This window comes from Falco biarmicus, chromosome 5 (genome assembly GCF_023638135.1).
Source record: "Falco biarmicus isolate bFalBia1 chromosome 5, bFalBia1.pri, whole genome shotgun sequence".
Taxonomy (NCBI): Eukaryota; Metazoa; Chordata; class Aves; order Falconiformes; family Falconidae; genus Falco; species Falco biarmicus.
Genome location: NC_079292.1, coordinates 81749507 through 81775878, shown reverse-complemented (window position 1 = coordinate 81775878; position 26372 = coordinate 81749507). Strand labels below are relative to the sequence as shown.

The 26372-nt window shown below is 46.1% G+C and overlaps 1 protein-coding gene and 1 long non-coding RNA gene across 8 annotated transcripts in view; one reads left to right on the top strand and one right to left on the bottom strand.

Moving 5' to 3' along the window:
- Nucleotides 1-6779, bottom strand: part of ARHGEF5 (Rho guanine nucleotide exchange factor 5) — a 36843-nt gene extending 30064 nt beyond the window's left edge. For 2 of the 6 annotated variants that reach the window (XM_056342050.1, XM_056342052.1), the window contains exon 1: nt 819-6234. Coding sequence is in view for 3 of the 6 variants with exons in the window: in XM_056342047.1 (XP_056198022.1) it covers nt 5492-5761 (270 nt within the window). In the remaining 3 variants the exon portion in view is untranslated. Of the gene's footprint in view, nt 1-818; nt 6236-6571 lie in introns of those variants that run through there. The other 4 variants (XM_056342048.1, XM_056342053.1, XM_056342049.1 and 1 more) reach the window with 4 other exon arrangements.
- A 203-nt stretch (nt 6780-6982) lies between these two features.
- Nucleotides 6983-24794, top strand: LOC130150793 (uncharacterized). 2 transcript variants are annotated; one of them, XR_008822388.1, is made up of 3 exons: nt 6983-15277; nt 19434-19628; nt 22555-24794. It is a non-coding gene; the product is annotated as an uncharacterized LOC130150793 (long non-coding RNA). The 2 variants fall into 2 exon arrangements; XR_008822387.1 differs by having other exon boundaries at nt 6984-7439.
- The last annotated feature ends 1578 nt before the right edge of the window (nt 24795-26372 follow it).

The following is a 26372-nucleotide window of genomic DNA, read 5'->3' as shown; positions in this document are numbered from 1 at the left end:
GCATATGTCCAAATTGCTCATCTTCCTTTCCTTGCAGCTCTCTGAAACACGAAAGCTCAGTTTACTCACCGTGCAGGGGCAGAAAGATAAGGTGGACTGCATGAGCAGTATCAGAGGAAGACTGCCTTCCACATGGCCCAGAACTCTGACCCAAATGAGCAGTGTTGACCCTGTGCCTACAGGAACATCTTACTGCTTCCCTTTCAGAACATCCTCTCTTCCCAGTGGCGCCCAGGGATGAGGAAGAGAACAACAATACAGTAACATATTTCCCATAGTTCAACACAGCACCAACTGTTTTTAAGAAACTGCTGGGCAACTTGAGGGGTAAACCTGCCTGTCAATCACTTGCACATTTAGGAAAACATGTCATAACCCATAATTTGCTATAAAAATAGGGATACTCCTACTTCCCTTTGCCGTCTCTCCACAGCATCCTCTCTTTGCCCCAAGGTTTGTTACAGCATAGAGTCTTGACAGGGTTGTGTGCTGTATTGCAGCCTTCTCAGTGCCACCCCCCGTGCCCATCCTGAGCCTCTCCCTGCCTGTACCTGAAACATACTTTGCCAGGAGAAAACACCTTTCCTAGGGAGGGGTAGAGAAGGGAGAGATAAGTGCATCATTCTAAAAACATCCATAAGATCCATCAGCTATATGGATGCTACTCAGACTCAAGCCTGAAATATCTCTCCACGTGCAAAAGGAGTTATAGAAAAAAAAAAAAAAGAAGAAAAAAAAAAGAGGCAGAAAAGCAACAAACAATGGGAGGAGTTATTTGAGACATTCTGCAATACCAACAAATAGAACCAAATCCTCACCATTCTAGATACTGCACAGTGAGACACTGTTGGCTGGTGATATACTCTGAACATCTCTTCTACAAATCCAGCAACAGAGGGGAAATAGATACATACTGCACCTTCTCAACTTCACTGCTATTAGCCTGACAGTCCTCACCTGTAAAAAAAAAAAAAGACAGTGATCTCAAGAGTACTTCAGAAAGGAGATTGACTCAAATGTTGCAGCTAGATTACATTTCATAGGTCTAGAGTTACCCTCAGATGACTGCACTATAGAATACCTACAGCAAAAATTCTGTATCTGAACAGAGACTCAGGCTTAATCCATTCCAAAAGGATTTTTTCCTAGAGACCAGACCCACTAAAGATACAAGCTACAGCATCAGAGCTTTGCTAAGCACTGGTATGGTATGGCATCCTTCCTTCTCCTATGAAATGAGGTACACCAACAAAGCTATACTCTTACTGGTATACTCTTACAAAGTTTCCACTAGCACCTCCTCACAGGACAGGAATCTGTAGTAAGGGCCCAGTTAAGATTTACGTTATTCAAAGAATACATGTAGGCACTTCTGAACACTGCACCTCTAAACTTGTGAGTATAAAGTGTACATGCCATAAAACTTACACATGCTTACTTTTTGTAGCTGCCCAGCAACACTGCAGGCAAAGAGTCTTCTTCTTGCCACCCCTCCTCCCACGGGCAGTGTATGTGTTAGTTGAACACTGACCTGGGCATCTATTTCTACGACTAAGTGAAGATGCACGTGTAGCCATTGCGGCCACCTTGTGGCAGCTGTGAACAACGAGCACATCCAACAGGTTGCAGGTCTGCTTGTAACCCAACTCACGCCTTGCGCCACATGTGCCGATTATCTCAGGGATCCTGCGACCTGAATGAATCGAATTGTGCCCTGACGTGACCAGGATCCTAGTCTCCTCCCCTCCAGAGCGGTGTATTTTGGATTCATAAACTCTACTGTTGGATTCGTGGATGAAGCTGCAGCCATACCTTACCTCTCCTCCTCCAGTCACACCCTGGGCAAGGCTGGGTCTGCCAGGACCACCAAGCTTGTGGATCCCACTGGGCACCACCTCAGCCTGACCCAGGTAAGGATTTGGGAAGTTTTGTGTATGATCAGCGGCAGGAACTCCAGTGCCAAATGTACTCTGAGCACCAGCAAGGCCACTGGCAGTGGACCTCACACACTGAGCACCTGTGTGCAGCTAGATGATCAATTTGAGACTACAAAGAGGTAGTTTGATGTCTGAACATCACACACTTCTACGTGACTTACTGCAAATGGGATACATTCTCAGAAAGCTAATTTATGGCCAGCTCTGCTTTAATGCAGTATTTTCTGAGCAGCAGGTTCATGTGCTTCCTCCCACTTCGGTTCACTTCTTGTATACCATGCAATTACAGTTTCTATAGCCACTCCTCCTCAACCTCTTCTAGCATCAGAACACCCTCTATTTTGTGCTATGTATCTATCTATATAGACATACATTTACATATGTGTGTCTGTTTACCTACGTACATTTGTACACATGTCATGGTAATCACCTTCCCCCTTCTAAAGTTTTTCCACTATCAAAACCAATAGCCCTCACCCTGACCTTGCACTAAAGACGTAGGACTTTCTTCTTTGACTTCATCTAGCTGTAATCCAACCCCCAAACCGTGGGCTCAAGACAAGTCTCCACCACAGGCTCAGTTCCACGTGTCCTGCAGTTTTCAGCATTACACTTGAAGGAATGGCATTTAAAACCAATAGATGGGGAATGGATTTTGTCCCAGCAAGCTAATTCCACTAGAAGAGCAAGAAAGCCAGTGTTAATGGAAGACACAAGATTAGTGAAGCTTTCCCAAAAGAGTACCCCACCTTGCTCAGGCACCAAAACCGACAGAGAACCTCACATCTAGAATGCACAAATACATTAGCTTGCAACTTTTCTGCACTGATGAACCTCTCAAAGGCATCAGCACATCCCAGCCAAGGCACAGAACTTCTCCTTCGTACGTTACACGCTCCTTCCCACACAAAGTCTAATTCAAACACACACTTCCTGACCAAAGACATAAACGCAGCTGTGCTAAACCCAGCCTTGGCTAAAGCCAGTACTCCCAAGTCAGGCAACAGAGTTAACCTGAACTACTGAACAAATCAGGGTAGCTATTCTCACACATCTGCTGCAAAAGGAAGGTGAAAAAAATACATTAGCTTCCATTAAGATTTAAGGTAAGGTGTGCTTGTGATAATTTCTGTATCTCAAGCTTTAGTTTCACAAGCTCTTCAGCTTGCCAAAAGGAGTCCCCTCCTCTGCCTTCCTTATTCCCACCACCACACTGCCCTTTCTCTTCTGGTGGTATAGGCATGCATGTAGTCTTATAACCAACCAGAGCAGGGAACTGATGTGGATGACAACAGGTAGGCACGCCAGCTTCTTTGAATGGCAGTGCCAGCTGAGAGGACTTGTGCAACCACAGCCTGTTCACCCGAGTGCACAAATTAGGAACTAAATGTACAATTCCTTCTTGCATTTAATCCGGCACAGGCATGAGACGGCTATTGGAAGTAGTCCCTCTCCACATTTCTCATGCCCAGTGGCATGCTACCCTTCTGCATCAGACCTAGCACCACCTGGCCACAGAGCAGGCTGGTCCAACTTCCAGATCCAAAAGTCATATTTTTCTGTCTAGGGAAGTGGGTTAATTTTCAGTTTGAGCAGTGACTGAATTTATTCAAGGCTGCTTGATCACTAGATGCGATCCAAGGGAAACTGCAGGAGCTCGCAGTCAGAACTGGATGAGAACTGGATTGTTCCTTCAGTGGCAGCCAGTAGTTATGCTGGATTAACCATCACGTGAAGCTGTGTTCCAAGCAACACAAGTCATTCAATTACACCTCCCTGAAAGTCCTGTCTGTACACAGACATCACAGCCAGGCACACTTAACCGCTGCTCTAAATCATACCCCCTGTGACTACAGCTCCACGATTGCCTCTTCCCAGAAGCAAGAGGTTAACATGGGTAACAGCTGTAAACTGCAGTACAATAGGTCACCTTTTTGCTGGAATGTGTCATCCTGGCAGCAACAGGCTCTGTAAGCCAGCATGAAAATTTGTAGCAAGACTTTGTGGTTAGGAACCAGGCTGGACAGATTGAGATAAGAAATTAGAGAGGGTAATCAGCTGTTGGAATAATTTACCTGGGGAACCAGTGCAGTTTATCACTTGGTATCTTGAAATCAAGACTGGGTACTTTTCTAATAGAATTTTGGATTTAATGCAGCGATAACAGCTGGAAATGTAAATACCTGCCAGGGGTCAGAATAAGGCATCTGACCCCACATGGCTGATACTATGAACATCAACTATGCTATCACCTCACAGAAGAGGGAAACAATTTCTCTCTGTACAGCCCAAGAGCTGAAACAATAGAGCGCAACTACACTTGCACTGAAGTCACTTCTAAATACTTCATTAAAAGATACAACAGCAGTTCAGTGAAGAACTTCAAAGCTGAAAGGAATTGCAAAACTTACCAGGCATAACTACTGAAATAAGCTAGCTATGTATAATTTAGCTAAACAGTAACTAAGCCTCCAATATCAAACTGGAAAGATAACAGATGACAGAAAGCACAGTTAACTCTCAGAATCAAATATTCTTGGAAAAAAATGTGATTCCAATTATGAACGTGAAATCCCTTGCAGGCTGCTTCTTAAATTTTGCCTGGAATAACCATGGAGCGTGAACATAATTTACAGGAATACAAACTAATTAAATGAAACAGCCCACTTAAACCAGACTCCAAAGTACATTTTAAAAAAAACCAACACACGCCACAAAAAAACCCAAACTACAGCAAAATTTATCTGTTTACCTCTAGAAAGCACTTGAAGCAAGTGAACCATAAGAAAGGGTAAAACTCAACAGAAAACAGCAAGAACAGCTAGCTAAAGTTAACAGGATGGAATGAATAATAATAAAAAAAAAAAAAGTCCCAGGGAACAAACTCTTACTAGCAAAATCTATCAGGATGCACAAGAGGTTCCCAGCAGAAGTACCTGCATCCCACTATTTTGGGCAGCAGGAACAGGGGGCTTCAGCAAGAGTACCAACTTCAAGCCTAGTCACCTAGCAATTAGATCATATAATCCCACTCACAGATTTATCAGAATCACCAGGCTACTGCACAGACAGTACAGTGCAAACGCTAACCTCAGCCATGAGTGGCCAAAACGAGGTTCTACACAGAAGCCAGCTGAGCTGTTCCAAATATTAACAACAACTGAGAATTAAGAAGAATGTGGATTTGGTACAACTTAAAGTCTCATTTATGGATGCCTCCTCCTCACCCAATTCAGTCGCAGTTCCAAAATCTGGGTCACCCATACATTATTCCTCTAAACCAAGCCACCTCCCTCCCATGCAGCCCTTTAAAAGGACTCTGCCCTTATCCAGGCCATCTTCAACAAGCTGTTTAGGTTACGAGAAACTCCAAAACACCTGGTCACAAAACTTCAACACCACATTACGGATGTGGCTTGGTCAGAGAGGCACAGGCACACAGCTCAAGGAGAAGCCAACAGCATCCACATCCAGCAGCTCCTTGGCAAAGTCTGCAACATGTCAACACAGACCCGTTGAGCTGATACCTCCTTCCCTGACCCTGAATTCCCTACCAGGTTTGATCCAGGTCTTATCCAACCTCTGGGAATAAACGAAGCATCAAGCATAAGGGCAACACGGATGCTGGGGGGGAGGAATGGGTCAGGCCAGCACGGTGGGAGCTCGACCCCCGCACCGCCGGCTGGCTGCCCGGGGCGCCCAGGCTGCCCCGGAGCTGCTGCGGTGCTGGGGCTGCGAAGCGGCGGCCAGAAGCCGAGAAGCGAGCGGCGGGCAGGTATCTCTCTCGCCTTTCCTTCCTCTGCCTCCCTGCCGTGACAGGCCATAAAAGTCACGAGGCGCCAGCCAGCAAAGCACGGAGGAAAACAAGGTGTCCAGAGTTCAAGCACAGCCCCGAGAGTCCCGGGCCCCGGCCACGGGCCGCCCGGCTGAGGCTGGAAGCCCAGCGAACGCCCTGGGATCTGGCTCCTGCGTGGGAGGCACCATTTCTGCGGGAGGAGGATCCGGCTGCTGGCAGCTGAGGCTGGGACCGGGCCTGTGCTCGGGGCCCTACCTGCCGCCGGCGGCAGGAGGAGGAGCGGGGAGGGGGGGCACGGGCGCCGCCGGCGGGGCGCGGAGCCTCGCCATCCCGCACAGGCCGCCGCCGCCGAGGCTGCGGCCCCCCGGGGCCTGCCCCGCAGCCGGCGGAGAGGCTCCCCCGCCGCCGCCCCCTCCGCGGGCACCGGCCCACCGGGGCTCTCGCAGCGCCCCCACGGCGGGAGCGGCTCCGCGGGGCTCCGGGTCCCGACGGCGGTCCTGCCCGCGCTCCCACACCTGTGCGCCGCGGGCCCGGCCCGGCCCCGCAGAGGAGCGCGGCAGGCCCGCCGGCCCGCCTCGGGAGGGGCGAGCGCTCCTCTCCCGCAGATCCCTCCCCCCCGGCCCCCTCGGGTCCCAAAATGGTGGGCGGCCCTGCCCTCCGCTTCTCCCCGCCGCCACCTCCCCGACCCTGCCCCGCCGGCCCGGCCCCGGGGGCAGCCGCCCCTCCGGCCCGGCCCGGGCTCCGCGGGGCTCCGGCGCCAGGCCCGCGCCTCACTCCGCCTCCCCGGGGAACACGGCAACGCCGCTCCCGCCGCGCCGCCCCCGCCGGCCGCCCTTACCTGCGCCGGCCTCACATCGCCGGGCCGGGGCCAGCGCTGCCCGCCCCGGCGCCGCTGCCTGCGCGGCCCCCCGCCCTCGGCCGCCGGCCGCCGCCTCCCCGCCGCCCGCGGGGCCGCAGGTATGTCATGAGTGCCGCGGCTCCCAGGTGAGCCGGGCACACCTACAGGAAGGCAGGCGGGCCGCCCTGATTGGCGTGCGGGGCGCAGCCGGGCCGGCAGCGGGCCGCGCTCCGACGGCGCGGGCAGGGCGCAGCCGCCGCAGGGACGGAGCGGGACGCGGCCGCTCCTGGCCCCCGCCGCCCGCCCGAGCGTGAGGGTTATGCTTTTTTTTTTTTTTTTTTGCCTTTTTTTTTTTGTTGTTGTATTTCAACGGGGGCAGTAAGTGCGTCGGCACCGAGTTTGGGGGGAGGCGGCGTTGCTCTGCCTCCAGGGCAAAAGCAGCGCGGCTGGGCACACCTGACCCACCGGTCCCAGGTTCCCGGACTGGCTGGAGAAACACGGGCTTTTTATTCTTTTTTAAAATGTTTTCCTCATTACCTGAGTCTTTGGTTTTCCCGCTCCTTAAAGTCACTCGTTAACTTTGCATGCGTGAGCCTTCCCGCTTTGTGTTTTCTCCCAGCAGGCTTCCCTGGAAAGCGACGGGTGTCAGGAGCCATCCTGGCTACACGTGGCGTGGCTGTGCCTCTGCAGCAGCACACCTTGCAGACCCCAGATTGCGCCTGAGATTGTCAAATAAATGTAAATGAATTTAACACTTGGATTTGGAAGAAATTAAGCCGGATGCGGATGGAAAACTCTGTAGGTTTGTATTAAAAATCTGAATCCACAGCTGCCGTTGCCAGGCATCTTGCCTCTCCTAGGTACGCAGGTAAGTATCCAGAGGAGCCCTCCCTGTAGTAAGGTTTTCTGTGGTTGCTGTGCTGAGCTGTGGACTGAAAAGGCACGGCATATCAGTTCCCAGTAAAGGAAGTTCTGTTCCTGTCTGCCAGCTTGACTGTAGCGACAGGGGCACACAGTCTGTATAGGGAGACATCCCCCACATGGGAGAGTAGAACAGAGCCTGGCAGAAAAAAAGGCATACATAAAGGGAAAGAAGAAAGGGGGAGGACAACTAGATACAAGACGTGTTTGGGAGTAGCAGGGAAAAGGAAAACACAGATGATTACTGTGATCATAAATAAAAGGGGCAAATTCAGAAGTTTTGGGGTTTTCATTCCTGGACAAAATAAACAGAGTAGGTTGCTTTGTTCTCCACTGCTCTGGTTTTATTATTTGTGGCATAGATGCCTGGATTTGCTTAAAGGAGTACAGGATTTATGTGAGAATGCACTTTACCGTGGTATAGATCTTTGCTCACAAAGAATGCAAAGTGAGCAAAGAATTATGCTAGACAGGTGACTGAGGAAGGCATTACCTATATTATATTTTCTGTCTCCTTAAACTGATATCCAGTGTCATCTTTTTGCTCAGTCTTTTTTTCCTAATAATTTCCTGAGGCTTGCAGGTGTGTATCCTCCAGGATGTACTCTGAAGAGTTCAGCAGAAGAGAGGAAGGAGCTTTACCCAACCACCGGAGAAACCCTGTAGCCTGCACCCAGGCAGTCCTCAACCCTCCTTTCCCTGTATGACCCATGCGGGGTCTCCCAGGCAGGAAGACTCCCCCTCATAAGCAGTACACTGACAGCTGTACCCAGGCAGTGACAAAATCATACTTGTGCTTACTACTGCTTTCTGGTTCAATTAATGCTTTCATTCATTTGTGTGGATCATAGTGGATCAGCTTCTGCAGCTGAGATTCCTATTCCACATCACTGCATTTACAGTCAATGGAGAGGAATGGGATGTTATAAATTCCCACAAGCCGAGAGACTGGGGAAATCAGCTCTGGATCATGTCTGTCTTGGGTTGGTGCTTAAACCTCTGGGACATTACATGAATAGGCAATGCCTCTTCCTGCTGCATTATATAAGATCCTAGCAGCTAGCAGCCGGCTGGAGCTGGGCATCCTGACTGGAAGACAGCATTTCTGTCATCCAGAAAAGGACAACATTGTCTAAGAAAGGCTTAACCTTCACCCCTCTCCTTGGCGCCTCCAATAGATGCAGGGGCAGTTTTCTACTTGGTTTTGTGATTCATATCCTTGGGTACCTTGCTTTCCTTGACCATTGCACAGAGTGTGAGTGCCTAACTTTTCTTAATGCCTTACATAAGGTGAAGTAGTGCTTGAAGTCATGATGTGCAGCTCTCAGTATCACAGTATTTATATCCTTCTGTAGGCCAAGCTCTCCTTCCCTAACTTGGTGGGAACTGGACTCCTGACTTCTATGTGTACCCATGCAAACTTACTGCAATGCCATTAAGGTAATTCTGCCAGTGGTATGGAGGGACTGTCAATGAAGAATAAGTGTGCTACAGAATTGCTGAGGCTGGCTGGCACTTCTGGAGATCATCTAGCCCACCCCCTGGCTCAGAGTGGGGTCAGCTGGAGCAGCCTGCACAGGACTCTGTCGCGTTGGGCTTTTAATATCTCCATGGATGGAGACTCTGCAGTCTCTCTGGGCAACCATTTTGCCACCCTCCTGGTAAAAGAAAGAACATGTTTAGAACACCTGCACATCACACTCAACGGTGTGAGCAAGAGAGGTCCTGTCCCATGCTGGGAATACTCCTTTAGGAAAGTGAGCTACAGTGAGTCAATGCTTTTTGGCCAGTGGATCCCTCAGCACAGGGATCCTCTCCCAGCAAGTCAAGAGCCAGCATTAGTGGGAAGCAGGTCAGAAAACAGCACAGAGGTGTCCCAGGTGGATTGGGCTTTATTGCTGCCTATCTCCGCCCACCAAATGCTAGGCTGCACCAACTGAGTATGCAGAGTGTTTCTTTCCCTCCAAGGAAACACTCGTACTGTGAAGAGGCCCAGCAGCGCCAAGAGCAGGGTCCTGTACCCTGATGATCTCCTGCTTCCTGCAGTGCCCTGAACTATCTCAGCACACCACGACCTTGGCAGGCTAAAAGGCAGTTCGGACACCAACCTCCCACTCAGACATCCTCCTTGTAAACGTCCCGTCCAGCTGAAGTCCTGTGTTGTCCCATCCTCGCTGCTCCATAGCAGACATTATTCTGGGTTGAACTTCTACTATATGCAAAGCACGTGGTTGTAAATGTAAAGAGCCAGGCAGACAGCTGGACAGAACCTGGCAGTTTTAGTAACTCTTAGTTAAGCTGCTGACATGTCAGAAATACTGCTGAAGAAGAGGGTCTGAGGGTCTTATTAAAATTAACTGAAATCATCTTGAGCCTTCACTCCTTGGAAAACCAAATAACTTCCCTGGGCCTGTTCAAAGCTATACCTTCTTCCAAGCAGATGCAAACCAGTGTGTGTGGCAAGAAAAACCTTTTCCAGGAATGGAAAGAAACAGAACACTGAGCTTGGAAACTGAACCAAAGTAAGTTTATACAAGCAACAAGAAAAACACCCATCCCCAATGAGTCAGGTCCTGGCTGTTCCCTTCATTTCCTCCGAGGCTTACTGTGAAAATCCAGCAGTAACGGTCCTTCTGAAATTCAGTCATCTCCTTTCCCGTACCTTATTTACAGCATGCTCTCAGCAGTTAGCAGAGTCTCAGCATCCAAGCACTCAGTTTGCCCAAGGTCTCTCTCTAGCAGGCTGGGAGAAGTGCAGACCCTCCCAGACCTCAGCTCAGCTTTGGTACCACAGATACCATGCTCTTCTTGGATTTGTAGGTGCTAGCGCCTTGCTGAGCTACAGCAGATGCTGGAGTAAAAGAGGAAAAAATGTCAGATCTGCACAGTTCACTCCCGTTTTTTGTTTATATCTTGAGCACAGTCTTACTGTTGACAGGGATTATATATTCCTATAACGATCCCTTTGGATTCAGTTTGGTAGGGCAGAAAGGGTGCAGTGGAATACTAAGCTGTTTCAGGGTGCAAACCATCTCTCAGAGATAGGGGTTTGAGCGAGCCTCCCCGGTTCAGATTAAGGTGTATCTCGTGCTTTGAGTTGCCCACATGACAGCAGCTAGGAAGGAGCAGTCTTTTTAGCTTTTGTTTCTTTGTTTACTTATAGTAGTTCTTCATTTGTGGAAGTGAGCTTGGGCCTGGCCTGTCTTAATCTGAAAATCTGCTTCAGTGACAGTCATGGTTGCAGTTACAATGGTGAACTCCTACTGTTGTCTGACAGAGCCATCATTTATCCCAGGTGTTCAAGAGATTATGGGCTTCACGTAGACAAGTACTGATTTCTGGTATTTTGCCTGAAATTTGTTCTAGCATATGTCCAGCAACAAGTGCCTGTGGCAAAGGATTAGGAAAATGCATAACTGGGAAAGCCCTTCAGGTGATATGGCTAGAGATGCTTTCCTATGTGAAACTAGTTATAAACCTGTATTGCTGACATAATCTGAATTAGTAACAGTAGCTCTGAGAAAAACCCCATATTGTCAGAGTGTGTAAACCTGAGAAGAGCAGTCACAGACTGAAATGGGCTTTCTCCATTTTGTTCTCACATGCTTTCTCTCCTGGGAATCCCAACTAGCCTGCAGCCAAAAAGTGACCTAGACACAACACTGTGTTTGCACTTATATAATAAAACCAGAATAAAACCAGAGCACAATCATCCACTTAAATTATGTATCTTTATAATCCTTATTCAACCTCATCCATTTTTTTCATACCAAAAGCAGTAAGGACTCTTTGTCCAAACGGATACCTACATATGTGCCACGCAGTGATAGTTTTATGTCAGGATGAACTATGTACCAGTTACCATGAAGGTCTACATTGGCAGGATGGATTAAGAAGGAATGGCCCATTTAGTGTGTTGTACAAAATTCTTCCGAAATAATAGCAATGGTCTTGCCTGATATGCAAACTGGGCCAGTGTCTTAAATGAGCTGCTTGCTAAACCCCACTTTCTTACAGGTGCTGCCAGGAAAATTTAAACAAATCAACAAGACTTCAGTCTGACAGTCAAAGGCTGCTGCTGTTAGAGGCATGAGGGCAAGGGCTTGTCTGGAGAATCCCTGCCTGACAGCTGTGTAAGGTGGCAAAAGCATATTTTTACTTGCACAGATCTATTTAGCCTGACATTGCTCAACAGTTCACTTGATTATCAGCCACTGCTTGTTCTAAAATGCAAGAAGGTGGTTCTTACTTTGTGGACGTGGGCCTGGCAGAGACCGCTGGGCTTTCCCAGTTATAATCACAGCTGCAGCTCTTTCAGTGCAATCCGGACTGGCATCAAGGAAAATGACTGCTGGTGCCCAGGCATCAGAAAGGTGCGGGCTTCACACGTGAAAATGCTGGTTTCCTTGACCTTTCCTGGTTTTGCTTGAATTGGAGCTAGGAATGGCCAGTTTCCAATAGCAAAAGCAGGCAAAATAGCCTCAGATATTAAACATCCTTTTATTCAAGGTTAATAAAATATAAACTTGCACAAGCAAGAAGGTCTTTTGAGTAATATTTGGGGGAAACAAGGAGCTACAACTAAATGGGGTATATTCTCTGAAGCAGTTGCCCAGCCTTTAATGATACTGTGGTCAAAGCAACCTGTTTCCTGCTCACCAATAATATTTGACAACTCAGTGACTGTATTTTCAGTGAAATAATAGTAAGCTTTTACATTTAAGGAAGATTTTCCTCAGCCAAAATTGCAAAATTTACATTTGATATACCTAATAAGACATCACCCTCTTCCTGTTGAACATTCAGCTTTTCAAGTCCTATTCCCGCCTGATTAATATATGGAGATCTATATGGAAGTGTCCTGGCAGCTATAACATGAGCTTGAGATACACTTTTTTTCCAAAATGTAGATCTTGAACTAGTGCAGGGAAAAGATGGTTTCTGACCAAGAACAGCAATGAGGGCATTCCTTGGTACTTTGCACTGAATGTCAGTATAGGTGTCTTTCACTGAGTAGGACTATTGCTTTAATTTGTGGCCTATCTTCCACACACATCAGGAGGTCCATGGACTACCTGAAGAGGATCCATGAAAGGTAACTAAGAAATACAAGGCAATATGTGTAATCAAGGAACCTAAAAACAAAAACGGGTTAAAAAATGGTGCTACATATTAAGATCCTTCCAAAAGGAGAAAAACACATGGAGATAAAAACATTTGTATTGAGGAATTATCAGTTGACAAAGAGAAAGATAGGAAGGCTTTTAATGGGTTTTGCCTCTACTCCATCATCAAAAGTGGTAATTGATGGTAATCCAGAATACACAACATTGGTCTATCCAGAAATACCACAAACAAATTTTGAAAAATACTAATGAAAGCTGGTTATGCAAACATTTCAGGGCAGCTGTTCTTTTACAGGAATTGACGTAAGCGATTTCTAGCTCAGTGACAATTTTAAGGAAATCTTTGGGCTTACGCTTTTTCTCCACTGAGATGCTACATGCTTAACTCCAGTTATTGCTTGTTCCTGGCTGGTGCCTTGAAATCCTCTGCTGCAGCTCCCAGGGAGCCTTTAGGAAGCAGCTCTTGGTTTGCTGCAGCACTCTCAGTTTTTGTGTTTGTGATTCTGAATGCTGCAAGAGGAACACAAAACCTGTTTTTTTGACCCAGATCCTTTGGTGATCTCAGATAGATACATACAGCCTTCAAAGATCTGCGAGAACACCTGAGAACATTGTGGGCTGCAGTGCAGGGGAGCAGCAGCTTCCTGAGGATGTTGTAAAGTCTGGTCCAGGCAGTGAGGCTGCTGCGATGCCTCTGCAGCTGTCTGAGTGGGATGCAGTTCTTAAAGAGTCCCATCTTGAGTATTGCCTCCCCTGAACAGGAGACTAATTTGCTCACAGCTTTGCTCTTACATGCTCTTCTGGGGCTCCATCTAGAGCTCAGGCTACATGACTAATTCATAGCCTTAATATTTTAAAGGTACTGTTTCTTCTTTTTACTCCTGCAGTGCTCTTGATCCTATGGCTGTTTAAGAATCAGATTCTCCCTGCGGACTGGCAGGATGGATGGCCTGTGAACTTGGCCTTTTGGAATGGTGGAAGTCAGTGGAGATTGGCATCAGCAGACAGGCAAACGGGAATTTGCCAGTGTTGTGTCCAACTGTCCTTCCTGCACGGTGGCAGCAGCGGGGCAGGGAGGGCAGGTGCACAGAAAATAACTGTTTGAATTAGAAGCACCTAAAACCTTGTGCAAACCTGAACCAGAGTCCTAATTTTATGTCTTGGTGCAGTAAATTCTTTTCCAGTCCACTCCATACATGCATCTTTCATATACACATGCAGATAATTGCTGGACTGGAGTCTCTTAACAGCCTTGTCCTTTACCTTGGCCTCACACACCGATATTTCCACCCCTTCTTTAGAAGCTGGAAAAGGCCTAAATAGAGAGGATTGGTGACATAGCTATTCTCTCCTTTTCTCTTCCCCCAGCATCCTTTGAGAAGCCCAGAAGGCAGCTACTGGGACTCTTAAAATACTTGCACTCCATTTGCCAAGGAAAGAACTCAAGCAGAGTCTTCCTCTGCACTTTTCTCATATGTGTGGGTGTTCACAGCAATAACTTAAGTTAGGAGTGTGTGTATGACACTCAAAGCCTTCTGTAGAAAGGATGCTGACAACAAATAAATCAATTCACTGCCAGAATAACTAGAAAACTTCATTTGTCCTTTCTGTGCTCTTCAGATTCAGGTAGGCCAGTTATCCTGTGGTCATTTCTTCAGGCTTTCTGCTCAACTGTGAGCTTCAATAATAAATTACTGTAAGGAACAGGTAGAATATGGACAAAGCCACACCACGACAGGCAAATTCTAGTCCAGAGCTGCTCAAACAGTGAACTGAAGTTAGGACCTCAGGAAAATTGAGCATGGAGAGCAAAAATGAAAGGAGAAGCATGCTGCCTTCGAGGGGCTTGCCAAATAGTCCTCTGGTTCAACCTGAAAGGGAGGATCTTGCTGTGTAGGAGCTGGATACAGAAAGCACTGCACACAGGTGTGCAGGTTTTTACCCATGCAGGCAGCTGCAGCACCTTGGCGTGTGCAGCACAGGTGGGAAGATGACATTCAGAAGCTTTCACCTGTGCTCAAATCAGCAGTGCTGCCTCTGCCCCAGCCCCATCCTGCCCATCCCTGCTCACTTGGAAACCACTGTGCTAGGAAGCTACTTCTTCCTAGTTGAGATCCTCATACGATAATGTCCATCTAGGTGTTGTTGCTTGTGGTATTAGGTCAGCAGTAATGACTCAGATCAGCCCTTCACTTTCCTTCCTCTTGTTGGCCAGACACAAAATCCAGCCCACAAGCAAATTAATCTGTCCCATGCCCCAGTAAAGGTGATTCCCTGTTAATTAACAAATTGCATACAAAAGTCCCTGGCTTATATTAAGATACTCTTGAATGGCTGTGAAATCAAGCATTTAAAAGCCCGGAAATTCAGAATTCTCCCTGCAACCTGGATGTAGGGTTTGGGGGTTTGTTTTGGCTTTTTTTGGCGGATGTAATTGCTCATAACAGTGTGACTTTAAATGAGATACACGTAGTAATTTTTCATCAGCTTAGTTTTTGCAGAGGAGGACAAAGAATGCTGAAATGTGCCTTCCTCCACGTTCAGTGTCTGCATGAGAGGAGTCCTTGCATGAGGTGGAGCGCGCCAAGGCTGTATGTGTAATAACGTAGTGCCCCCTGTTGGGAAGCTGCTCCTGGCTCTGCCTCCTGGCTGCGTCCAGGTGAGAGAGCATCGACACAAACACCATACTGTTACACGTGCTCCTGTACACCCGTGAAGTCTGTACAGTGTCACACCAGCAAGTTTAAAAATCAACTTGCCTTTTCTTCCCTCGGATATTTTTTGCTAGGCTCGAGCAAGCAGTTGCCCTAACAACATACTATTAAGGCTTTCTGTGAGAGTGTTCCAGAAAGATCTACTGTTTGACTACAGTTTCAGCTTTTAAAAAGTAAAATCTTTGTGATTTTTAACCACAGAAGGAGACGAGAGCCCCTCGCTCAGCTCAAGACACACAAGCCAAGCTGGCTGTCATCAGCAGGGAGATGTGTGGGGCTGCAGACTGGCTGCTTACTCCAGGTCTGCAGATGGTGGAGATCAGCTTTAGCCCAGAGAAACAGTCCCTAGTCTTTGCCTGGACAGAGAGGGGTTGCTGGGCACAGGAAGCAAATCCTACTGCTTGGGATACCCTCTCCTGTAGCGCAACAGTTATTTCTCCCATTCCTAACAGCAACAGGAGAAACCCTTCTCCTCTGGGTTTTGCCTGATCCCTATTCCTCCCCTACCCTGCAGAAGCAGGGCCAAGGTTGGCCCTTTATCTTCCACCCCACCCTGCCATCCTCAACATCCAGTCCTAACCATACGTCAGTGAACCCTCACCCTCCTCCAAAAATTGCAATAATGTTAATGCTATGGTTCTCCAAAACACCTGCACCGTGTTGGCCCAGGATAACATAACCTGACAGAGTCTACCTGGAGAGTGCAGCCCTGGTCACAGACATCTTCTGTGGGTTTGGTCCCAAACCCTTGTTGTAACCCAACTCCCATGTAGTTTCAGATCCTTAACAACAGTGACCTTGTTAGGCCTCGAAAATGCATGTTCTTTTCTGGTCCATGGTAACGCAAGACCAAAACCCACCTAGGCCACCCACGGTGGCTTTCCTGATGGCCCTCAACTTAACATGAATCTTATGATGGCCCACAGATTTAATAACAGGAAAGAGAGCACGTGTTCCTGAAATCACCTCTGCAATGTTGGCCTGTTTTGTACCAGGAGAAGATTCCCCATGCCCCTCACTCACGGAAAATGAAACCTTTCCCATATGATGGGTTGTAAAGATCGATGTGAGCTTGCTGAGAAATATGACCATCCACACAGGGGTGGGGAACGCGTATTGTTTGTCTGGAGCTATGATGCTATTGTTGGAAGGGCAGACTGAGGCAGGATTGTTTTGTATGAGCAAAGGCACATTTTTCGTGAAGTAAGCTTTTGTCTGTAACACACAAAAAGGGCCTTTTTTGTGATTCACACTGTGTGATATTTATAGTTTTCTTTGCATTTAATTAAGAGTGGCACAAGAATAATGCTGCAAGTAAAACATAAAAGCAGAATGACTCTATAAGAAGAGTAGGTTTTCTACCTTAGAAAAAAACTTTGCTACATTCCCTTGGAGGCTTAGACTGTCAACGGGCTGAGGTAGGAACCACATCCTTGTCCTGTGCTCACAGTGCATTTGTCACAGTGAGAGTTTCTTCTGTCTCTTCTGAAATTTTCACATCTCCTGGGACAAGTAAGTTGCAGTCCCCAAAACATCTGAGAGAATAAAGAAACAAAGATCAAAGAGTTGTTTAAAGGTTAGCTTGTTACAACTGTAAGTTGGTGGATATGAGATCTAGAAGTTTGATTTCTGTCAAGGGACAGAAGGTGAGGGAAACAAACCCTGTAAGGTCTTGTGTAGTCTATGATCTGAAGTACTTCCAGGCTGCAGCTAACAGTGACTAATGAAGTGCAAATAATGATTCATAACTCTAGAATATGTTGCACCATGCTTCACAAAAAAACCAAGCATAAAGTTACCTTCTTTCTTTGTTGGGCAGGTGCTTCAGGTGCCCAAGTTAACTACCAACACAGCACCCAGATAGCTCTCAATACCCCAAAGATACTGTTTGCTGTCCTGCTGACTCTACTCACCCTGCTCCTTTTTTTACCTCTTCTCTTTCTCTCTCACCGCTTCAAGGTTCCCCCTTCTGTAGACCTCCTCCTCCTTCATTAGTGATTCTCACAAAACCAACAGGACCTCCCAGGCTCCATCATCTTACTAGGGTACTCATGTCTGACTGTTACCCCGCTGCACTGGAGCATTGTCAGATTGTCCTCTATAGTGTTTGGGGTTGTTTCTCATATTCCCTGCAAGGCTCCCAACAGTGTCTTGGATATCTTTGCCTTTATTCCATCTGTGGTGCAGGAGTGAATGCCTGCCCTGCAGGACTCACAGTGACCATGCTGCATTCAGGTGTTGATTTCTTGCTGAGGTGGGTTCATTGATGCTGAGGAAGGGATGAATCCTGGCTCCAGCTCTTCCTACAAGGAGCACACAGATCACACTACTCTCTGGTGTGAACCAGCTGATGCTGGGTCAGGTCAGAATTCCCATCAAAATCCTTTCTGAAGTCACAGCACTTAAGGAGTTTCTCTCCCACCTGGGCTCTCTGTTGGTGAGTGTAAAGGTCAAAGTGTGTCCATTTTCATATGAATTTTTAGATGATGTGCCTCCTTATTTTCAGCTGGGGCAATGTCATCATCAGCTGGAATAGAGGGGGAGAAAAACTCAGCAGATATGATTATTCCTCCAAACACCACATGAAGAACAGCATTTATAAGAGTCAAATCCGTGAACCAGTTCTTCAGATGAAGAGTTTCTTGGTTGACAACTTGCAGCCTGGAATTCATGGTTTCTCATCTTCCATCTGCCACCAGTTCTCTTACAGCCTTCATCATTATAGCTCTGTTTTATATAGTGCCTCTCACCAACAGGTGCATGCCACAGTCATACAAGTGGAGAGGACCAAGATGGTGAAGATGGTGGTGGGTGAAGAGATTTGCACAAAACAGCCCATCAGGCCAGAAGCAGATAAAAAGCAGACCTAAGAACTGGACACATACTTCCAGAGTCCTTGACCAGTGTGCTTGCCTCTTTCTAGGCTGGTATCTTCATCATAAAACAATGATAAATCTTACTCTACAGTCTGTTTTCCGAAGACATGATGTCCTCAGTAGATAGTATCTGCACATGACTTTGAACACCCAAAATTATCTTTCAGTGCTAATGAAATAAGCTACCTGTGATATGTCGAGGCAGCTTATCCAGTGTGTAGATACGCTACCCCTGAAGTTCAGAGGTACCAGAGCTGACTCTGAGAACGCCTGTCTTATCCTCCTAGAGTTTATAAGTAGGAATATGCCTAGATTGTTTCAGGGCCAGCTTGTGTCTGGAAGCACATGGTGAAGAGCCCAAGCTAATGTGCCCTGATGGAGTCAGACGTTTCAAGGAACAACTGCAGAGGCACCTGGATGACTCCCCACAGAGTCAGATCAGACCCAGCAAGGCTTATAAGCTGTGGATCAGCATCATCACTGCTGACCCTGCGCTGGTCCTGAGGCTGGAGCCTTGTGTATAACCTGCATCATACTCCCCAAAATTTCCATCTCCCAGAGGATCTTTTATCTTGTGTGCCCAGCAGATGTGGGCTACCTATGTTTTCATGCAGCGCTGTGCCTGAACTCACAAGCCATGTGGATGTCAAAGCACTGGTGAGACAAGTGTCTCGCCAAATCACCCAAATCACTATAACCCAGTCATGAAGTTCTACCAAGCCTGTTTAGATATTCCAGTGTCACTGCAGCATACTTCCAAGCAGAGGAAATCATTTGGCAGTGTTGGGGTAGTTTACATTTCTCTGCATGGGATGATCTGAGGAACACCTCTTAGTATTGTCCAGGGACTGCCAGCAAACTGCCCAGCCAGCACATAGCCCTAACCAGCTGTGCCATTAGCATTAGCTGGTTGGCTGGCCAAGCTTATTGGAGTTATTGGTAGTAGGACCATTTTGGGGTGAAAGGCTGGACTGAATGCAGCATCTGATCAGATGATTAACATTAGACACCCATGCAGCATCTCAAGAAAACCTCCCTAGCTTTAGGTAATGTAGTAATGTCCTTTAAGTAATGTCCTTGAGGTACTGGAGTTAAGATGTCCTGATAGACTTAACATCCCCTGAGGGACTGGGAAGGTCTGCATGCCTCAGTATACTCTATATGTTGGGAGTATTCTGCTCTACAGTGGGTCCCCAAAGAACCATATGATCTGTTTTTTTTCCAGTGCCTGAGGTATCCTATGGCCCCATAACCTCAGATGATGAGAGGTGACTGTATAATCGCGCTGTGAGATCAGCCCAGCCCACAAGCATTTCAGAAGGAATAGAAGTGCCCCAAAGAACACAGAAGTGGCCGGCGCCTCTCTGCAGGACACCACACTGCAGGTCACTGCATGGGAGCAGGAGGTAACAGGAGAAAGGTTGGTAGCAGGACAGAGGTGGGATGAGGTAACTTGTACGAGAGAAAAGATCTTGCCAGCATTTACCTGCTCAAGAATTGCGAGCTGATTTCTTTGAGAGGAAAGATCAAAGTCTGCTATCCAAATTATATTTTGAATGTAAATGCTTGCATTTGTAGTAGTAAAATTAGAGGGGTTTAAATTTTATCTTTTGAAAAGATTAGAGGGACTTTTGCTTTCCAAAAGCTGAGATATGGCATGGCAGTCCATCCTCTGCTGAGAGAGCACAGTGACATTTGGTTAACTTCTTACAACTTCTGGTGAAGTGGGTTTCACAACCTCCCTAAGTAATCTATTCCAGCACTGCCTTACCCAGAGAAAGTTTTTGCAACATCTAGCCTTTTTCTTTTTTCCTTTCTTCTTTTCATTCCTGAAAATTAAGCCAATTAGATCTTATCTTTGTCCTTCCAGTAATGTAATTGCTGCCTTTCTTAATACCAACCTCTCATGCACTGCAACTGCATTACCGTGTCCTGCCCTCCTTCCAGCCTTCCCTAGACGCAACAAACCCAGTTCCCCTGCTTCCTCCCAGAGACTGTTTTCCAAACCTCTTATCGCCACAGATGTGCTCCTGTGTCCATCCTCCAGCCGGACCAGCTGGGCAGTTGCGGTTCCCCTGCCTGGTTTCAGTGGTGGCTCCTCGCGTCTCCCTGGCTGTGTGCTGCCACCCCAAAGCCCCCAGCCCAGGCGCCCCTTCCCCAGCCCCGCTGGCCGCCCCGCGCTGGGGCTTGGCTGTGGCGCTTGCTGGGCCCAGCGATGGTGCTGCGTGGGCGCGGGGCCCTGCCGGGCCAGGTGCTGGGAGCTGGGTGCCAGGCCCCCAGGCCCTGCTGAGCGCAGGAACCGGCATGTGCAGTTCACTCCCCTCACCTCCCAGCCCTGCCAGGAAACCGGCGCCCTCCCTTCCTGGGGTTTGTCCTGAATTCACAGGTTCAGGAAAATCACCAGCTCTCTCCTCAGGTGCTCTCTGATCATAGGATCACAGAATGGTTGGGGTCAGAAGGGACCTTCAAAGATCATCTAGTTCCAAACCTCCTTGCCACGGGCAGTGACAACTTCCACGAGGTCAGGTTGCTCCAAGCCCCATCCAGCCTGGCCTGGAACGCTGCCAGGCGTGGGGCATCCACAGCTCCTCTGGGCAACCTGTGCCAGTGCCTCACCACCCTCATTATAAAAAATTTCTTCATTATGTCTGATCTAAACCTACCCTCTTTCAGTTTAAAACTGTTGCCCCTTGTCCTGTCATTATAGTGGCAAAAAGTCTCTCTCAGTCTTTCTTACAAGCCCACTTTAGATATTGAAAGGCCACAATAAGGTCTCCCAGGAGCCTTCTCCTCTCCAGGCCGAACAACCAAAACTCTCTCAGCCTTTCTTAACGGGAGAAGTTAATTACTGATTAATTTCTGGTAAGCTGTTTGGGAAATTCTCCTAGGAGACAGAGGTCCCCATGTTCTATGGGCTGCAAGCATTCCAGGAACTCCTAGAAAGGAAGGGCTTCCAAAAAACAGCTATAAGTCCTCTCCGCCATTTAGGAGCACCAGCTTCCAGGCTCGGTTGGAGTTATCTATCCCCACATTTGGCTCTTGGACAGCCCTTGTACCAGCTACTTCGTAGACAGTGGTGGAAATCCTGGTCATGTGCAGTGTTACACAACCAAACCCTTACAGTCTAAAGACCCCAAACAGTATATAGTTAGCTCATTATTACCAATATTCCCATTAATAATGTATTAGAAAAGCGGCACATTCTGCTGTTGGTTATTTCAGCCTGAAGAAGAGAAGCTTATTAGTGCTCCCTCTTCCCAGCAGCCCTTTCCCCCCCAATCATCCTTATGTCCCTCCCACGTTCCCAACTGATTCAGTGTCCCTAAACCAAATATTTTGACCTGCTGCCTGGACAAGATATTACATAAACTGCCAAAGAACATGGATAAGGGCCAGTCTCTGCCTGCTGATCCTCCCGTGAGGGTGCCAGTAAAGCTCTATGCGGTACCCAGCTGCTGATCTCTGGCTATAGGAGCAAGCTCGTCTTTGATTCCTCTACGTGCATGTTAAATTCGATTGAAATGAGCCACTTGGTTCCTAAGTGGCTAATGGGGGGCTGACAGTGCGATAAAATAGCCTTATTTCCTTAAGAAACTACAGAAAAAAACCTCCATTAGCCTGTCAAAAATACATCATGAAATTGACCCCCAAATCTGAAAATATGTATTTTAATAAAGACAGAGCTTTTGAGCTGTCTTCTAATTTTCAAACTTCTGTCTCATTCTGAGTATATATAAGTGGAAAGAAAACCTAGGATGTGCAGACTGACACTGTATTCACAGGGAAGAGGGAGCAGGAAAACAATTTTTAATTCTCTTTTCCCACTTCAAAACCTTTTGGTTCTTGGGAGGAGGAGTGGGACAGAAGAGCTCTGCCTGCTTGCTGCAGCAGCTCTCATTGAAAGCTTTTCCTGAGAAAGCTGGAGAAGGCTGGGCAAGCAACCAAAGGCACGAGGCAGAGCTTTTGCTCCCCTTCCATCAAGGACCTGCTTCTGCAGGGTAGTTCCTGCAGAAGCTGGAGTGCATTTGAGACAGGCAATCTGGGTGAAGGCTAAGGCTGGTTTTTGTCTGCCCGCATCTCAATAGCTGCTGTATGGGTGTCTCCATCTGAGTTATGGTCTGGGCTTCCTTCAGTCACTGGAGAGAAATGGACACTGTTAGACGGTGATTCATCAACATACTTTCAATGTCTACCTGAGAAGGAGGTGAATCATGCCCTAGAAATGCTTCTGAATATTTGAATAAGGGGCTTTTCTTCTTTTGTTTGATGATTTATTCTCTGTTTGTTAAATGCAAAATATCTTGCTTTTAAGTAATATTTTTTAATTATTTTCATTTTAAATACAGAGTTAATCTTTGCTGAAGATGGGGATGTGCTGATAAGATATCTTTCTGTGAGAGCTGATGTTTCAAAAAATCAGCAGTTTCACTCCTGTGATTCTGTAGTTTGTCTTCTGGAAGGGATGTGCGGAACAGAAATGATGAAGTATTAAGACCAAAGAAGACAGAAGCCCAGAGGCGAAAAGGATGAGCAAGTCAGAATCTGAAACAATGTAGTCAGGAAACACAGATGATGCGGTTTCTGTTAAAAGCAGGTTTGTTCAATTAGAGGGGATGGGAATTTGTGTATGCATAGCTGCAGGTTCATTAACTGTAGGAATCACAGTGTATATACAAAAAGGCAGATTAATTTCTTGGATAGACTATCCAATATCATATTCATATATTGGATATTATACTATATAGGCATATACTGTTATAGATTTTATGTGTGTGTATGCAAGTGTGTGTGTACGTACTGTTGTAGGCTCCAAATCTATGTGCATAAGACGGCAGAGGAGCTTGTCAGAGAAGGGTTTATGTATGGAAGGTGGGAAGTGGTGGAATAAATAATTTTTTTATTACACCCAATGAACCAAGCAGGACTGTGGTTGTTAAGTTGCATTTCTAACCCTTCAGTATAGCTAAGAAAGCCTTGAAGATGGGACCTAGCTTCAGAAATGGTCCCCTAATGTAAAGATATCTGTCTGTGAAAGTTAAGGATGATTTTTTTCAGTTGTGTCAGTTTTTCTTCTAGACCCCTTCTGCACCAGAGCAGCACATGCAACAGGAGATTGGCAGCCACTGCATTTTGAAATAAGCATGTAGGGTTGATGTGCTATTGCTCCTGCCCCTCTGAAGGTGTCAAGAGCTTGGTGTTGCATTGTCTGTCTTCTTGCTTGCTTTCTTCTTGCTTATTCAGTCAGCATAGGATCATGCAAGGAGCAATGTGGGAAGTGGTTTAACCTGGAGGAACATAGGCCTGAACTCCAATTCATGTTCCTGTGTAAACATGGTTGTCTCCCAGCCATAGGTCAGGTTTAGAAGTTCTTCATCACAGACATTTTATTCTCTGTACTGTATCTGCTTCCTCTCCCACTGAGCCCTTGTCAAGAGCTACTGATGAGCTGCATTCATTGTTCTTTTTTATAGGTATTTTTATGATAGCTATATTTTAAAGTATATATTGTATAGAATGTGGCTGTATAAAATGTGTTTATAATAAACTTTACTGGTGAAAAGGGTTATAGACTGAGGTATAAAGGGCATTTCGTTGGGTAGAAGACAGAACTTCATTTACAATGGATAAATGCATTGTTGTTGCTCAAACTAAGCAGCATGCAAGCTATTCATGGAATGGCATTCATCTTCAATAAATATTTTACATAATACATGCAAGTTATTCTTGGTATGGCATTCATTTGTAATAAATGTTTTATGTAATGCTGACCACTTGGGACTCCCAGGAATTAAAGATTTGATAACAGTATGGTCTGTCATCTTTTCCTTGATTTTGACCTCAGTGCCATAAGTGGTTGTAATATTTTTTTCTCAGTTCCAGACCCCCTGAAAATTTCCAGTGTATTGGTCAACTGCTGTATAGTACATGCAAGCCTAATAATAGATCTTTGCTTTTCTTTGTGACCTTTCATAGTTTCCTTAGTACTTGTTTTAACACACACACACCTACACATACACACCCCAAGTCAAAGGCTTTAAAAATGGAAAATTTGGAGTGTATTTGGGATAACTTCTATTTTGCAGGATATGGGATGCTATTTTAAAACATAATATATTTGGAGGTGCTTTCCTTGTTGCAAGTACTGATAACAAATCATCCTGGTCCCTTCACTAGTTCAAACATTAATCTTTGGGAAAAATGAGTGTCAGAAGCCTCATTATGAGGCTGTGGGGCCATTTATTGGCTGCGCTGACACTTAGCCTTTTCTGGAGGTAGGTGTGGGGCAGAGCAAGCTTTAGCCTGGAGGAGCAGAAGATATTTTGCGTACTGAGTCATGGTGTTAAATATGCTTTTTACAATTATTTGCAGTGAAATTCATTGTAAGAATGAGTCATGTCATTGGTGTTTAATTTGAACTGGAGTTGTGAAACTTCAAACGACTATGCAGGAGATGGGTTGCTGTGATGACGTGTATCATCCAGGGCTCTGTATTTCTTCTAGGCAAAGCATGTCCCTGTGGTTACACCTTTTCTTGTATTTCTTCTTGCTTGTGTAGAAAACCTGTATGTGTAAGAATTTGAAAATTGTAAAGGCTTTTAAAAATTCTTGAATAAAGATATTAATTTACAAAGAAATGCCTCCATGTAAATATACATATCTGATTATAATACATATTACTATAAATGTAAATGTATAAATATGGAATTAGAAAACAATGCAATAGTCCATTCTCAAATGTTTTATCTGTGAAAGAGGAAGGAGCATTCTGAACTGAGTTTTGTGGTGGCTGGTTTTACAGTAGTATTATGTGCAACATTTCTCATTTATATTGTGGGGCAGGGGCGGGAACACTTTCTTCTGTTTTTAATTTTGTGTCTTAATGATACGGATAATTCACTGTGGTTTCTTTTGTATTTTTCTCAATTGACTGTACCTAATGCAGTCAAGTAATGAAATATGTGTATTATGGTGGGTTGAGACTCTTGCAGTGTGAAATGGATCATCCGTATTTAAACTCAGAACTCTAGATTTGATAAAAATCTTCTTAGATCAGGTGTTACCCACAATGATAATAATAATATGTAACATACAAAGCTGAGCTTTCACTCCTTCAACTATTGACTTTGTAATTATGAAACTTTTAAAATACTTGTTTTTAAGGGTTTTCTGCTTTCAGAAGAAGTCTACAAGCTGTTTGTCTGCAAAGGAAAATGTGATATTTACAGCTGAAATGGAAGTTTATGTGCAAGGGCATCTTTTCCCTGTATTTGTTTATTATTTGGTTTAGGTAGCATTGCTTTATCTAAATGTTGTACATGATTTATTAATGAATGTTAACGACTCAGTAATCCTAGTAGAGGTAGTATTGGCAGAGGAATTTAGACACAGTTCTTCAGCTCAGAATATAGTTTTATAAAGAGTACACATTGGATCCCTTTTAAATTAAACGACTTCTAATCCTATGGAGCTTCCTAGCCAGTTTTCTTCCCTTTTTATTTAATTCTTTTGGGTTGTTTTGGGTTTTTTTGCTCCTTGCTGCTTGTCAACCCTGAATATAATTCTGAGATCAAGAAAGCCAGTATTTGCACAGCTTTTTCATTTCCTGTGGCTGTGTCCACAGTTTCAGAGACTGGACTTTGCTGGTGCAAAACCTCAAACCTACCTCCTGCATAGTCTTTTGAAGTTTCACACGCTGTCTGGAAAACAGACCCAAATGCACTATGCAAACGAAGATGATTTATGGTTGGACTCAATGATCTTAAAGGTCTTTTCCAACCTAAATGATTCTATGATTTTGATTCTATGCTGGTTGGGGGTGGGGGGGTGGGGGGGGTCGGGGGGGGTGGGGAGGTTCCCCCCTTTGGTTTTAAAAATGCTCTCCACCCCAGTTCTGCTTTGGTAATCTAAACCTGGTAGAATGTTACATTTTCTCCGCCAGGTACCGGATGATGTTCCAGCTTTTGACCTGTGCAATACTGGAGAAGGCCACACGAGGGATATTGCAGCAAGGTCGCTGAGACTTCATCAGAAAGCTGTGTGGTACTGGTGGCCGACACTGGGTCTGCAAGAGTCTCCATATGCAACTCTACCTAACCCATTAGACTTCAACTTTGTTTTAAGAGGGCTTCATTAGGTCTCCTGTAATGACTCCAGAACACTCAGG